This window comes from Somniosus microcephalus, chromosome 12, assembly GCF_052327205.1.
Source record: "Somniosus microcephalus isolate GS21.2 chromosome 12, FLI_Smic_1.0, whole genome shotgun sequence".
NCBI classification, from domain to species: domain Eukaryota; kingdom Metazoa; phylum Chordata; class Chondrichthyes; order Squaliformes; family Somniosidae; genus Somniosus; species Somniosus microcephalus.
In genome coordinates this window covers 216,253,020-216,267,219 of record NC_140998.1, presented here as the reverse complement: position 1 = coordinate 216,267,219, position 14,200 = coordinate 216,253,020, and the positions used below count along the sequence as shown (strand labels likewise).

Below are 14,200 nucleotides of genomic sequence, written 5' to 3'. Positions count from 1 at the left end.
AGGAGGTTACAGAGATAGGGAGGGTTGTAGGGGCTGGAGGAGGTTACAGAGATAGGGAGGGTTGTAGGGGGCTGGAGGAGGTTACAGAGATAAGGAGTGTTGTAGGGGGCTGGAGGAGGTTACAGAGATAGGGAGGATTGTAGGGGCTGGAGGAGGTTACAGAGATAGGGAGGGGTGTATGGGCTGGAGGAGGTTACAGAGATAGGGAGTGTTGTAGGGGGCTGGAGGAGGTTACAGAGATAGGGAGGGTTGTAGGGGCTGGAGGAGGTTAGAGATAGGGAGGGTTGTAGGGGGCTGGAGGAGGTTACAGAGATAGGGAGGGTTGTAGGGGCTGGAGGAGGTTACAGAGACAGGGAGGGTTGTAGGGGCTGGAGGAGGTTACAGAGATAGGGAGGGTTGGACGGGCTGGAGGAGGTTACAGAGATAGGGAGTGTTGTAGGGCTGGAGGGGTTACAGAGATAGGGAGGTTTGTAGGGCTGGAGGAGATTACAGAGAAAGGGAGGGTTGTAGGGGGGTGGTGGAGGTTACAGAGATAGGGAGTGTTGTAGGGGGCTGGAGGAGGTTACAGAGATAGGGAGGGTTGTACGGGCTGGAGGAGGTTACAGAGATGGGGAGGGTTGTAGGGTCTGGAGGAGGTTACACAGATAGGGAGAGTTGTAGGGGCTGGAGGAGGCTACAGAGATAGGGAGGGTTGTCGGGGGCTGGACGAGGTTACAGAGATAGGTAGGGTTGTAGGGGCTGGAGGAGGTTACAGAGATAGGGAGGGTTGTAGGGGCTGGAGGAGTTTACAGAGATAGGGAGGGTTGTAGGGGCTGGAGGAGGTTACAGAGATAGGGAGGGTTGCAGGGGCTGGAGGTGGATATAGAGATAGGGATTGTTGTAGGGGCTGCAGGAGGTTACAGAGATAGGGAGGGTTGTAGGGGCTGGAGGAGGTTACAGAGATAGGGAGGGTTGTAGGGGCCTGGAGGAGGTTACAGAGATAGGGAGTGTTGTATGGGGCTGGAGGAGGTTACAGAGATAGGGAGGATTGTAGGGGCTGGAGGAGGTTACAGAGATAGGGAGAGTTGGAGGGGCTGGAGGCGGTTACAGAGATAGGGAGGGGTGTATGGGCTGGAGGAGGTTACAGAGATAGGGAGTGTTGTAGGGGGCTGGAGGAGGTTACAGAGATAGGGAGGGTTGTAGGGGCTGGAGGAGGTTACAGAGATAGGGAGGGTTGTAGGAGGCTGGAGGAGGTTACAGAGATAGGGAGGTTTGTAGGGGCTGGAGGAGGTTACAGAGACAGGGAGGGTTGTAGGGGCTGGCGGAGGTTACAGAGATAGGGAGGGTTGTAGGGGCTGGAGGAGGTTACAGAGATAGGGAGGGTTGTAGGGCTGGAGGGGTTACAGAGATAGGGAGCGTTGTAGGGGCTGGAGGAGATTACAGAGAAAGGGAGGGTTGTAGGTGGGTGGAGGAGGTTACAGAGATAGGGAGTGTTGTAGGGGGCTGGAGGAGGTTACAGAGATAGGGAGGGTTGTACGGGCTGGAGGAGGTTACAGAGATAGGGAGGGTTGTAGGGGCTGGAGGAGGTGCCAGAGATAGGGAGGGTTGTAGGGGCTGGAGGAGGCTACAGAGATAGGGAGGGTTGTAGGGGGCTGGACGAGGTGACAAAGATAGGGAGGGTTGTAGGGGCTGGAGGAGGCTACAGAGACAGGGAGGGTTGTAGGGGCTGGAGGAGGTTACAGAGATAGGGAGGGTTGTAGGGGCTGGAGGGGTTACAGAGATAGGGAGGGTTGTAGGGGCTGGAGGAGGTTACAGAGATAGGGAGGATTGTAGGGGCTGGAGGAGGTTACAGAGATAGGGAGGGTTGTAGGGGCTGGAGGAGTTTACACAAATAAGAAGGGTTGTAGGGGCTGGAGGAGGTTACAGAGATAGGGAGGGTTGTAGGGGGCTGGAGGAGGTTACAGAGATAGGGAGTGTTGTGGGAGGCTGGAGGAGGTTACAGAGATCGGGAGGGTTGTAGGGGCTGGAGGAGGTTACAGAGATAGGGAGGGTTGTAGGGGGCTGGAGGAGGTTACAGAGATAGGGAGGGTTGTAGGGGCTGGAGGAGGTTACAGAGACAGGGAGGGCTGTAGGGGCTGGAGGAGGTTGCAGAGATAGGGACGGTTGGACGGGCTGGAGGGGTTACAGAGATAGGGAGGGTTGCAGGGCTGGAGGAGATTACAGAGAAAGGGAGGGTTGTAGGGGCTGGAGGAGGTTACAGAGATAGGGAGAGTTGTAGGGGCTGGAGGAGGCTACAGAGATAGGGAGGGTTGTCGGGGGCTGGAGGGGTTACAGAGATAGGGAGGGTTGTAGGGGCTGGAGGAGGTTACAGAGATACGTAGTGTTGTAGGGGCTGGAGGAGGTTACAGAGATAGGGAGGGTTGTAGGGGCTGGAGGAGTTTACAGAGTTAGGGAAGGTTGTAGGGGCTGGAGGAGGTTACAGAGATAGGGAGGGTTGTACAGGCTGGAGGAGGTTACAGAGATAGTGAGGGTTGCAGGGGCTGGAGGTGGTTACAGAGATAGGGATTGTTGTAGGGGCTGGAGGAGGTTACAGAGATAGGGAGGGTTGTAGGGGCTGGAGGAGGTTGCAGAGATAGGGAGGGTTGTAGTGGCTGGAGGGGTTACAGAGATAGGGAGGGTTGTAGGACTGGAGGAGGTTACAGAGATAGGGAGGGTTGTAGGGGCTGGAGGAGGTTACAGAGATAGGAAGGGTTGTAGGGACTGGAGGAGGTTACAGAGATAGGGAGGGTTGTAGGGGGCTGGAGGAGGTTACAGAGATAGGGAGGATTGTAGGGGCTGGAGGAGGTTACAGAGATAGGGAGAGTTGTAGGGGCTGGAGGAGGTTACAGAGATAGGGAGGGGTGTATGGGCTGGAGGAGGTTACAGAGCTAGGGAATGTTGTAGGGGGCTGGAGGAGGTTGCAGAGATAGGGAGGGTTGTAGGGCTGGAGGGGTTACAGATATAGGGAGGGTTGTAGGGGCTGGAGGAGATTACAGAGAAATGGAGGGTTGTAGGGGCTGGAGGAGGTTACAGAGATAGGGAGGGCTGTATGGGCTGGAGGAGGTTACAGAGATCGGGAGTGTTGTAATGGGCTGGAGGAGGTTACAGAGAAATGGAGGGTTGTAGGGGCTGGAGGAGGTTACAGAGATAGGGAGGGCTGTATGGGCTGGAGGAGGTTACAGAGATAGGGAGGGTTGCAGGGGGCTGGAGGAGGTTACAGAGATAGGGAGGGTTGTAGGGGCTGGATGAGTTTACAGAGATAGGGAGGGTTGTAGGGGCTGGAGGAGGTTACAGAGATAGTGAGGGTTGAAGGGGCTGGAGGAAGTTACAGAGATGGGGGGGTTGTAGGGGCTGGAGGAGGTTGCAGAGATAGGGAGGGTTGTAGGGGCTGGAGGAGGTTACAGAGATAGGGAGGCTTGTAGGGGCTGGAGGAGGTTACAGAGATAGGGAGGGTTGCAGGGGGCTGGAGGAGGTTACAGAGATAGGGAGGGTTGTAGGGGCTGGATGAGTTTACAGAGATAGGGAGGGTTGCAGGGGCTGGAGGAGGTTACAGAGATAGTGAGGGTTGTAGGGGGGCTGGAGGAGGTTACAGAGATAGGGAGGGTTGTAGGGGCTGGATGAGTTTACAGAGATAGGGAGGGTTGTAGGGGCTGGAGGAGGTTACAGAGATAGTGAGGGTTGTAGGGGGCTGGAGGAGGTTACAGAGATAGGGAGGGTTGTAGGGGCTGGAGGAGGTTACAGAGATAGGGAGGGTTGTAGGGGCTGGAGGAGGTTACAGATATAGGGAGGGTTGTAGGGGCTGGAGGAGGTTACAGATATAGGGAGGGTTGTAGGGGCTGGAGGAGGTTTCAGAGATAGGGAGGGTTGTAGGGGCTGGAGGGGTTACAGAGATAGGGAGGGTTGTAGGGCTGGAGGAGGTTACAGAGATAGGGAGGGTTGTAGGGGCTGGAGGAGGTTACAGAGATAGGGAGGGTTGTAGGGGCTGGAGGAGGTTACAGAGAGAGGGAGGTTTGTAGGGGCTGGAGGAGGTTACAGAGATAAGGAGGGTTGTAGGGGGCTGGAGGGGTTTACAGATAGGGAGGGTTGTAGGGGCTGGAGGAGGTTACAGAGATAGGGAGGGTTGTAGGGGGCTGGAGGAGGTTACAGAGATAGGGAGAGTTGTAGGGGCTGGAGGAGGTTGCAGAGATAGGGAGGGTTGTAGTGGCTGGAGGAGGTTACAGAGATAGGGAGGGTTGTTGGGGCTGGAGGAGGTTACAGAGATAGGGAGGGTTGTAGGGGCTGGAGGAGGTTACAGAGATAGGGAGGGTTGTAGGGGCTGGAGCAGGTTACTGAGATAGGGAGGGTTGTCGGGCTGGAGTAGGTTACAGAGATAGGGAGGGTTGTCGGGGCTGGAGCAGGTTACAGAGATAGGGAGGTTTGTAGGGGCTGGAGGAGGTTACAGAGATAGGGAGGACTGTAGGGGCTGGAGGAGGTTACAGGGATAGGGAGGGTTGTAGGGGGCTGGAGGAGGTTACAGAGATAGGGAGGGTTGTAGGTGCTGGAGGAGGTTACATAGATAGGGAGGGTTGTAGGGCTGAAGGGGTTACAGAGATAGGGAGGGTTGTAGGGGCTGGAGGAGGTTACAGAGATAGGGAGGGTTGTAGGGGCTGGAGGAGGTTACAGAGATAGGGAGGGTTGTAGGGGCTGGAGGAGGTTACAGAGACAGGGAGGGTTGTAGTGGCTGGAGGAGGTTACAGAGATAGGGAGGGTTGTAGGGGCTGGAGGAGGTTACAGAGATAGGGAGGGTTGTAGGGGCTGGAGGAGGTTACAGAGATAGGGAGGGTTGTAGGGGCTGGAGCAGGTTACTGAGATAGGGAGGGTTGTCGGGCTGGAGTAGGTTACAGAGATAGGGAGGGTTGTCGGGGCTGGAGCAGGTTACAGAGATAGGGAGGTTTGTAGGGGCTGGAGGAGGTTACAGAGATAGGGAGGGCTGTAGGGGCTGGAGGAGGTTACAGAGATAGGGAGGGTTGTAGGGGCTGGAGGAGGTTACAGAGACAGGGAGAGTTGTAGGGGCTGGAGGAGGTTACAGAGACAGGGAGGGTTGTAGGGGGCTGGAGGAGGTTACAGAGATAGGGTGGGGTTGTAGGGGCTGGAGGAGGTTACAGAGATAGGGAGGGTTGGAGGGGCTGGAGCAGGTTACAGAGATAGGGAGGGTTGTAGGGGCTGGAGGAGGTTACAGAGATAGGGAGGGTTGGAGGGGCTGGAGGGGTTACAGAGATAGGGATGGGGAGCGAGGAGGCCATGGAGGCTTTTGAACATGAGGATGAGCGCATGTAGGTCAACAAGCAACAGCGGGGTGACGGGTGAACGAGACTCGGTGCGAGTGAGGACACGGGCAGCAGAGTTCTGGATGAGCTCAGGCTTACGTCGGGTAGGATGTGGGAGGCCGGGCCGGAGTGTGTTGGAATAGTCAAGTCTGGAGGTGGTAGAGACACGGGCGAGGGTTTCAGCAGCTCCCCATTTTTCTGCCCTTCCTCTCCTGAAAGCATTGACTCGTGGGGGAGAGGCGGTTCCACTGGCACCCCTCCCCGATCCCGCACTGCCTCACCCCAAACCGGAACACGAGGAGGCCCATTCAGCCCCTCGAACCTGTTACACAGGAACAGGAGGAGGCCCATTCAGCCCCTCGAGCCTGTTACACAGGAACAGGAGGAGGCCCATTCAGCCCCTCGAGCCTGTTGCACAGGAACAGGAGGAGGCCCATTCAGCCCCCTCGAGCCTGTTACACAGGAACAGGAGGAGGCCCATTCAGCCCCTCGAGCTTGTTACACAGGAACAGGAGGAGGCCCATTCAGCCCCTCGAGCCTGTTACACAGGAACAGGAGGAGGCCCATTCGGCCCCTCGAGCTTGTTACACAGGAACAGGAGGCCCATTCAGCCCCTCAAGCCCGTTACACTGTAACAGGAGGAGGCCCATTCAGCCCCTCGAGCCTGTTACACAGGAACAGGAGGAGGCCCATTCAGCCCCTCGAGCCTGTTACACAGGAACAGGAGAAGGCCCATTCAGCCCCTCGAGCCTGTTACACAGGAACAGGAGGAGGCCCATTCAGCCCCTCGAGCCTGTTACACAGGAACAGGAGGAGGCCCATTCAGCACCTCGAGCCTGTTACACAGGAACAGCAGGAGGCCCATTCAGCCCCTCGAGCCTGTTACACAGGAACAGGAGGAGGCCCATTCAGTCCCTCGAGCCTTTTACACAGGAACAGGAGGAGTCCCATTCAGCACCTCGAGCCTGTTACACAGGGACAGGAGGAGGCCCATTCAGCCCCCTCGAGCCTGTTACACAGGAACAGGAGGAGGCCCATTCAGCCCCCTCGAGACTGTTACACAGGAACAGGAGGAGGCCCATTGAGCCCCTCGAGCCTGTTACACAGGAACAGGAGGAGGCCCATTCAGCCCCCTCGAGACTGTTACACAGGAACAGGAGAAGGCCATTCAGCCGCTCGAGCCTATTCCGCCATTCAATGAGATCAGGGCTGATCTGTATGTTAACTCCATCTACCCGCCTCGGATCTGTAACCCTTAATACCCTTACCCAACACAAATCTAGCAGTCGCAGTCTTGAAATTTCCAATTGACCCCCAGCCTCAGCTTTTTGGGGGAGAGAGTTCCAGATTTCCACCACCCTTTGTGTGAAGAAGTGCTTCCTGACATCACCCCTGAACGGCCTGGCTCTAATTTTAAGGTTCTGCCCCCTTGTTCTGGACTCCCCCCACCAGAGGAAATAGTTTCTCTCTCTCTCTACGCTATCGAATCCTTTAATCATCTCGAACACCTCCATTAGATCACCCCTTAATCTTCTAAACTCGAGGGAATACAAGCCCAGTCTGGGCCAACCTGTCCTCGTGATTTCACCCTTTCAGCCCCCGGGGTGTCATTCACTGCTCCCTCGCCGAGGCTGAGATATCCTTCCCGAGGATAATGAATGTGCTAATGGTGTGTGGGGAGGGGCGGGGGGAGGTGCAATTACCCTGAGCCGCGACATGGGAATTGAGTTGTGTTTTCACTTTGTTTTCGCTTCGCTCCAGATAAAAGGAAGAAGGTGCCGGCTGTACAAAAACAAGGAGAAAATGGAAAGGTAGGTCCCTCAAACACAACACAACGCCTCATGGGTTGGGGCAGGAGAGACTGTTGGCTCCCCACTTAAATACATTCCCTTCTGTAAAAACACTGCCCCCCCCCCCACCCCCGGAGGGGCAGTACTGAGGGAGCGCCGCACTATCGGAGGGGCAGTACTGAGGAGTGCCGCACTGTCGGAGGGGCAGTACTGAGGGAGCGCCGCACTGTCGGAGGGGCAGTACTGAGGGAGCACCGCACTGTCGGAGGGGCAGTACTGAGGGAGCGCCGCACTGTCGGAGGGGCAGTACTGAGGGAGCGCCGCACTGTCGGAGGGGCAGTACTGAGGGAGCGCCGCACTATCGGAGGGGCAGTACTGAGGGAGCGCCGCACTGTTAGAGAGGCAGTACTGAGGGAGCGCCGCACTGTCGGAGGGACAGTACTGAGGGAGCGCCGCACTGTCGGAGGGGCGGTACTGAGGGAGCGCCGCACTGTTAGAGAGGCAGTACTGAGGGAGCGCTGCACTGTCGGAGGGGCGGTACTGAGGGAGCGCCGCACTGTTGGAGAGGCAGTACTGAGGGAGCGCTGCACTGTCGGAGGGGCAGTACTGAGGGAGCGCCGCACTGTCGGAGGGGCAGTACTGAGGGAGCGCCGCACTGTCGGAGGGGCAGTACTGAGGGAGCGCCGCACTGTCGGAGGGGCAGTACTGAGGGAGCGCCGCACTGTCGGGGGGCAGTACTGAGGGAGCGCCGCACTGTCGGAGGGGCAGTACTGAGGGAGTGCCGCACTGTCGGAGGGGCAGCACTGAGGGAGCGCCGCACTGTCGGAGGGGCAGTACTGAGGGAGTGCCGCACTGTCGGAGGGGCAGCACTGAGGGAGCGCCGCACTGTCGGAGGGGCAGTACTGAGGGAGCGCCGCACTGTCGGAGAGACAGTACTGAGGGAGCGCTGCACTGTCGGAGGGGCAGTACTGAGGGAGCGCCGCACTGTCGGAGGGGCAGTACTGAGGGAGTGCCGCACTGTCGGAGGGGCAGTACTGAGGGAGCGCCGCACTGTCGGAGGGGCAGTACTGAGGGAGCGCCGCACTGTCGGAGGGGCAGTACTGAGGGAGTGCCGCACTGTCGGAGGGGCAGTACTGAGGGAGCGCCGCACTGTCGGAGGGGCAGTACTGAGGGAGCGTCGCACTGTCGGAGGGGCAGTACTGAGGGAGCGCCGCACTGTCGGAGGGGCAGTACTGAGGGAGCGCCGCACTGTCGGAGGGGCAGCACTGAGGGAGCGCCGCACTGTCGGAGGGGCGGTACTGAGGGAGCGCCGCACTGTCGGAGGGGCAGCACTGAGGGAGCGCCGCACTGTCGGAGGGGCGGTACTGAGGGAGCGCCGCACTGTCGGAGGGGCAGTACTGAGGGAGCGCCGCACTGTCGGAGGGGCAGTACTGAGGGAGCGCCGCACTGTCAGAGGGGCAGTATTTTGGATGAGATGTTTAACTGAGGCCCCGTCTGCCCTCTCAGGTGGATGTCAAAGATCCCGGGGCACTCTTTCGAAGAAGGGCAGGGGGGGAGTTCTCCCCGGTGTCCTGGGGCCAATATTTAACCCTCAACCAAAATCAATAAAAAAACAGACGATCTGGTCATTATCACGTTGATTTTTGTGGGAGCTTGCTGTGCGCAAATTGGCTGTTGCGTTTCCCACATTACAACAGTGACTTCAAAAAATGTCCTTCATTGGCTCTGAAGCGCTTTGGGACGTCCTGAGGTGGTGAAAGGCGCTGGAGAAACACGAGTCTTTATTTCTTGTACTCGAGGGATGACAAGCCGAGGGTACTGAGCTCAACTGCTGAAGCCCCGCCCACTACCAATGGGCCAGGAAATGAAGGACAGGTTGGCATAGACTAGGCTTGTGTTCCCTCGAGTTTAGAAGATTAAGGGGTGATCTGATCGAGGTGTTTGAGGTGATTAAAGGATTCGATAGGGTAGAGAGAGAGAGAAACTATTTCCTCTGGTGGGGGGAGTCATAGAAACATAGAAGATAGGAGCAGGAGTTGGCCATTCGGCCCCTCGAGCCTGCTCCGCCATTCAATGAGATCATGGCTGATCATCCAAATTCAGTACCCTGTCCCTGCTTTCTCCCCATATCCCTTGATCCCTTTAGCCTTAAGAAATATACCCAACTCCTTCTTGAAGATATTTAATGAATTGGCCTCTACTGCCTTCTGTGGTAGAGAATTCCACAGGTTCACCACTCTCTGGGTGAAGAAATTCCTCCTCATCTCAGTTCTAAATGGCTTACCCCTTATCCTTAGACTGTGACCCCTGGTTCTGGACTCCCCGACCATCGGGAACATCCTTCCTGCATCTAGTCTGTCTAGACCTGTTAGAATTTTATAAGTTTCAATGAGATCCCCTCTCATTCTTCTAAACTCCAGCGAGTATAAGCCCAATCGACCCAATCTCTCTTCATACGTCATTCCTGCCATCCCAGGTATCAGCCTGGTGAATCTTCACTGCACTCCCTCCATGGCAAGAACATCCTTCCTCAGATAAGGCGACCAAAACTGCACACAATACACAAGATGTGGTCTCACCAAGGCCCTGTACAACTGCAGCAAGACATCCTTGTTCCTGTACTCGAACCCTCTCGCTACGAAGGCCAACATACCATTTGCCTTCTTAACCGCCTGCTGCACCTGCATGCTTACCTTCAGCGACTGGTGCACAAGGACACCCAGGTCTCGTTGCACTTCCCCTTCTCCCAATCTATTGCCAGGACAGTCCAGAACAAGGGGGCAGAACCTTAAAATTAGAGCCAGGCCGTTCAGGGGTGATGTCAGGAAGCACTTCTTCACACAAAGGGCGGTGGAAATCTGGAACTCTCTCCCCCAAAAAGCTGTTGAGGCTGGGGGTCAATTAGAAATTTCAAGACTGAGGTTGATAGATGGATAAATGGGGCTCGAACCCATGACCTTGTGACTCGGAGGGCAAGAGAGAGAGTGCTGAACCCAAGGAGCCAAAGGCAACAGGAGAGATCTTGCCGGTTTGACCAGGAAAGGCTGAGCTGTTTCTCGTCGAGCTAACTGTTTCCGTTTCTACCCCGCAGACACCGAAACAGCACAATGCTGGGATTGCCGGACCTCGGAGGGCACCGAATGGAACGGCACCTCACACCTTGCCCAGAACCGATCGTCTGGACGCCAGCGCACGGCGAAGTATCTCGAACAAATCAGGCCTGGTACGACCCACTGCGCAGATACTAGGAGAGGAACTGGGTGGGAGCAGTATGTCCCAACGACTGACCCCTGAGGTCAGGGTTCAGGCAGGGCGCAGACTATACGGGATGCAGGTCAAGTGACCTGTGATAGGCCACGGACCCATTCACTCCCACTGTACACAATCACAATGGACCCAAACCCCTTCCCATTCACTCCCACTGTACAGAATCCCACTGGACCCAAACCCCTTCCCATTCACTCCCACTGTACACAATCCCACTGGACCCAAACCCCTTCCCATTCTCTCCCACTGTACACAATCCCAATGGACCCAAACCCCTTCCCATTCACTCCCACTGTACACAATCCCACTGGACCCAAACCCCTTCCCATTCACTCCCACTGTACACAATCCCAATGGACCCAAACCCCTTCCCATTCACTCCCACTGTACACAATCCCACTGGACCCAAACACCTTCCCATTCACTCCCACTGTACACAATCCCAATGGACCCAAACACCTTCCCATTCACTCCCACTGTACACAATCCCAATGGACCCAAATCTCTTCCCATTCACTCCCACTGTACAGAATCCCACTGGACCCAAACACCTTCCCATTCACTCCCACTGTACACAATCCCAATGGACCCAAATCTCTTCCCATTCACTCCCACTGTACAGAATCCCAACGGACCCAAACCCCTTCCCATTCACTCCCATTGCACACAATCCCAAAGGACCCAAACCCCTTCCCATTCACTCTTGCTATGTAGAATCTTGTTACCCCAATACAGCCCAGATCCCAGAGGTGAAAGCTCAGTGTGTTACCCAGTTGACGATCTATGGTGCTGCCGTTTGGAACTCACCAGCTTTGCGTTCCCTGCGGGAATCCCCTGCGGTCCTGTCCCTCGGTTCCTGTGGTTTGCTATTGCGTAGGGCTCAACCACATCAGCTGACTTTGGATGGACAGAGCTCTCTCGATCCCATTCCTCTGTAGTCTGCAAAGATAAAGAGTGGGAGGATTAGCCAGACTGAGCTTCCTTAATTATCCCAGACAGAAATATCACCGAAGATTTTCTCCTCCAATTAATGAAAGCTCGGACTCGCATTTCTCCAGCACCTTTCCCCACCTCAAGACGTCCCAAAGCACCTCACACCCAATGAAGGTGTGGTCACTGTTGTACTGTAGGAAAGGCGGCAGCCAATTTGCGCACAGCAAGCTCCCATAAACAGCAATGTGATAATGACCAGATCATCTGTTTTAGTGATGTTGGTTGAGGGATAAATATTGGTCCCAGGACACCGGGGAGAACTCCCCTGCTCTTCTTCGAAATAGTGGCCTTGGGATCTTTTATGTCCACCTGAGAGGGCAGACGTAGCCTCGGTTTAACGTCTCATCCAAAAGATGGCAACTCCGACAGTGCGGCGCTCGCTCAGTACTGCCCCTCTGACAGTGCACTGATCCCTCAGTACTGCCCCTCCGACAGTGCGGCGCTCCCTCTGTACGGGGTGAATGGGAAAGGGTTGGGTCCATTGGGATTCTATAGAATGGGAGTGAATGGGAAGGGGTTGGGTCCATTGGGATTGTGTACAGTGGGAGTGAATGGGAAGGGGTTGGGTACATTGGGATTGTGTTCAGTGGGAGCGAATGGGAAGGGGTTTGGTCCATTGGGATTGTGTACAATGGGAGTGAATGGGAAGGGGTTTGGGTCCATTGGGATTGTGTACAGTGGGAGTGAATGGGAAGAGGTTTGGGTCCATTGGGATTGTGTGCAGTGGGAGGGAATGGGAAGGGGTTTGGGTCCATTGGGATTGTGTACAGTGGGAGTGAATGGGAAGGGGTTTGGTCCATTGGGATTGTGTACAATGGGAGTGAATGGGAAGGGGTTTGGGTCCATTGGGATTGTGTACAGTGGGAGTGAATGGGAAGGGGCTGGGTCCATCGGGATTGTGTACAGTGGGAGTGAATGGGAAGGGGATTGGGTCCATTGGGATTGTGTACAGTGGGAGTGAATGGGAAGGGGTTGGGTCCATTGGGATTGTGTACAGTGGGAGTGAATGGGAAGGGGATTGGGTCCATTGGGATTGTGTACAGTGGGAGTGAATGGGAAGGGGTTTGGGTCCAGTGGGATTCTGTAGAGTGGGAGTGAATGGGAAGGGGTTGGGTCCATTGGGATTGTGTACAGTGGGAGTGAATGGGAAGGGTTTGGGACCATTGAGATTGTGTACAGTGGGAGTGAATGGGAAGGGGTTTGGGTCCAGTGGGATTCTATACAGTGGGAGTGAATGGGAAGAGATTTGGGTCCATTGGGATTCTGTACAGTGGGAGGGAATGGGAAGGGGTTTGGGTCCATTGGGATTCTATACAATGGGAGTGAATGGGAAGGGGTTTGGGTCCATTGGGATTGTGTACAGTGGGAGTGAATGGGAAGGTGTTTGGGTCCAGTGGGATTCTGTACAGTGGGAGTGAATGGGAAGAGATTTGGGTCCATTGGGATTGTGTACAGTGGGAGTGAATGGGAAGGGGTGTGGGTCCATTGGGATTGTGTACAGTGGGAGTGAATGGGAAGAGATTTGGGTCCATTGGGATTGTGTACAGTGGGAGTGAATGGCAAGGGATTTGGTCCATTGGGATTGTGTACAATGGGAGTGAATGGGAAGGGGTTTGGGTCCATTGGGATTGTGTACAATGGGAGTGAATGGGAAGGGGTTTGGCTCCATTGGGATTCTGTACAGTGGGAGTGAATGGGAAGGGGTTTGGGTCCATTGGGATTGTGTACAGTGGGAGTGAATGGCAAGGGATTTGGTCCATTGGGATTGTGTACAATGGGAGTGAATGGGAAGGGGTTTGGGTCCATTGCGATTGTGTACAATGGGAGTGAATGGGAAGGGGTTTGGGTCCGTTGGGATTGTGTACAATGGGAGTGAATGGGAAGGGGTTTGGGTCCATTGGGATTCTGTACAGTGGGAGTGAATGGGAAGGGGTTTGGGTCCATTGGGATTGTGTACAGTGGGAGTGAATGGGAAGGGGTTGGGTCCATTGGGACTGTGTACAGTGGGAGTGAATGGGAAGGGGTTTGGTCCATTGGGATTGTGTACAGTGGGAGTGAATGGGAAGGGGTTTGGGTCCATTGGGATTGTGTACAGTGGGAGTGAATGGGAAGGGGTTTGGGTCCATTGGGATTGTGTACAGTGGGAGTGAATGGGAAGGGGTTGGGTCCATTGGGATTGTGTACAGTGGGAGTGAATGGGAAGGGGTTTGGTCCATTGGGATTGTGTACAGTGGGAGTGAATGGGAAGGTGTTTGGGTCCATTGGGATTGTGTACAGTGGGAGTGAATGGGAAGGTGTTTGGGTCCAGTGGGATTGTGTACAGTGGGAGTGAATGGGAAGGGGTTTGGGTCCATTGGGATTGTGTACAGTGGGAGTGAATGGGAAGAGATTTGGGTCCATTGGGATTGTGTACAGTGGGAGTGAATGGGAAGGTGTTTGGGTCCATTGGGATTGTGTACAGTGGGAGTGAATGGGAAGGTGTTTGGGTCCAGTGGGATTGTGTACAGTGGGAGTGAATGGGAAGGTGTTTGGGTCCATTGGGATTGTGTACAATGGGAGCGAATGGGAAGGTGTTTGGGTCCAGTGGGATTGTGTACAGTGGGAGTGAATGGGAAGGTGTTTGGGTCCATTGGGATTGTGTACAATGGGAGCGAATGGGAAGGTGTTTGGGTCCAGTGGGATTGTGTACAGTGGGAGTGAATGGGAAGGGGTTTGGGTCCATTGGGATTGTGTACAGTGGGAGTGAATGGGAAGGTGTTTGGGTCCAGTGGGATTCTGTACAGTGGGAGTGAATGGGAAGGGGTTTGGGTCCATTGGGATTGTGTA

General features: G+C 55.5%; 1 protein-coding gene across 1 annotated transcript in view; it reads left to right on the top strand.

Moving 5' to 3' along the window:
- vsig10l (V-set and immunoglobulin domain containing 10 like) overlaps positions 1-14,200 on the top strand; it is a 61,244-nt gene that overhangs the window by 34,292 nt on the left and 12,752 nt on the right. The window contains exons 9-10 of the mRNA XM_086002464.1: positions 7,086-7,135; positions 10,206-10,448. Coding sequence (XP_085858590.1) covers positions 7,086-7,135; positions 10,206-10,448 — 293 coding nt within the window. The remainder of the gene's footprint in view (positions 1-7,085; positions 7,136-10,205; positions 10,449-14,200) is intronic.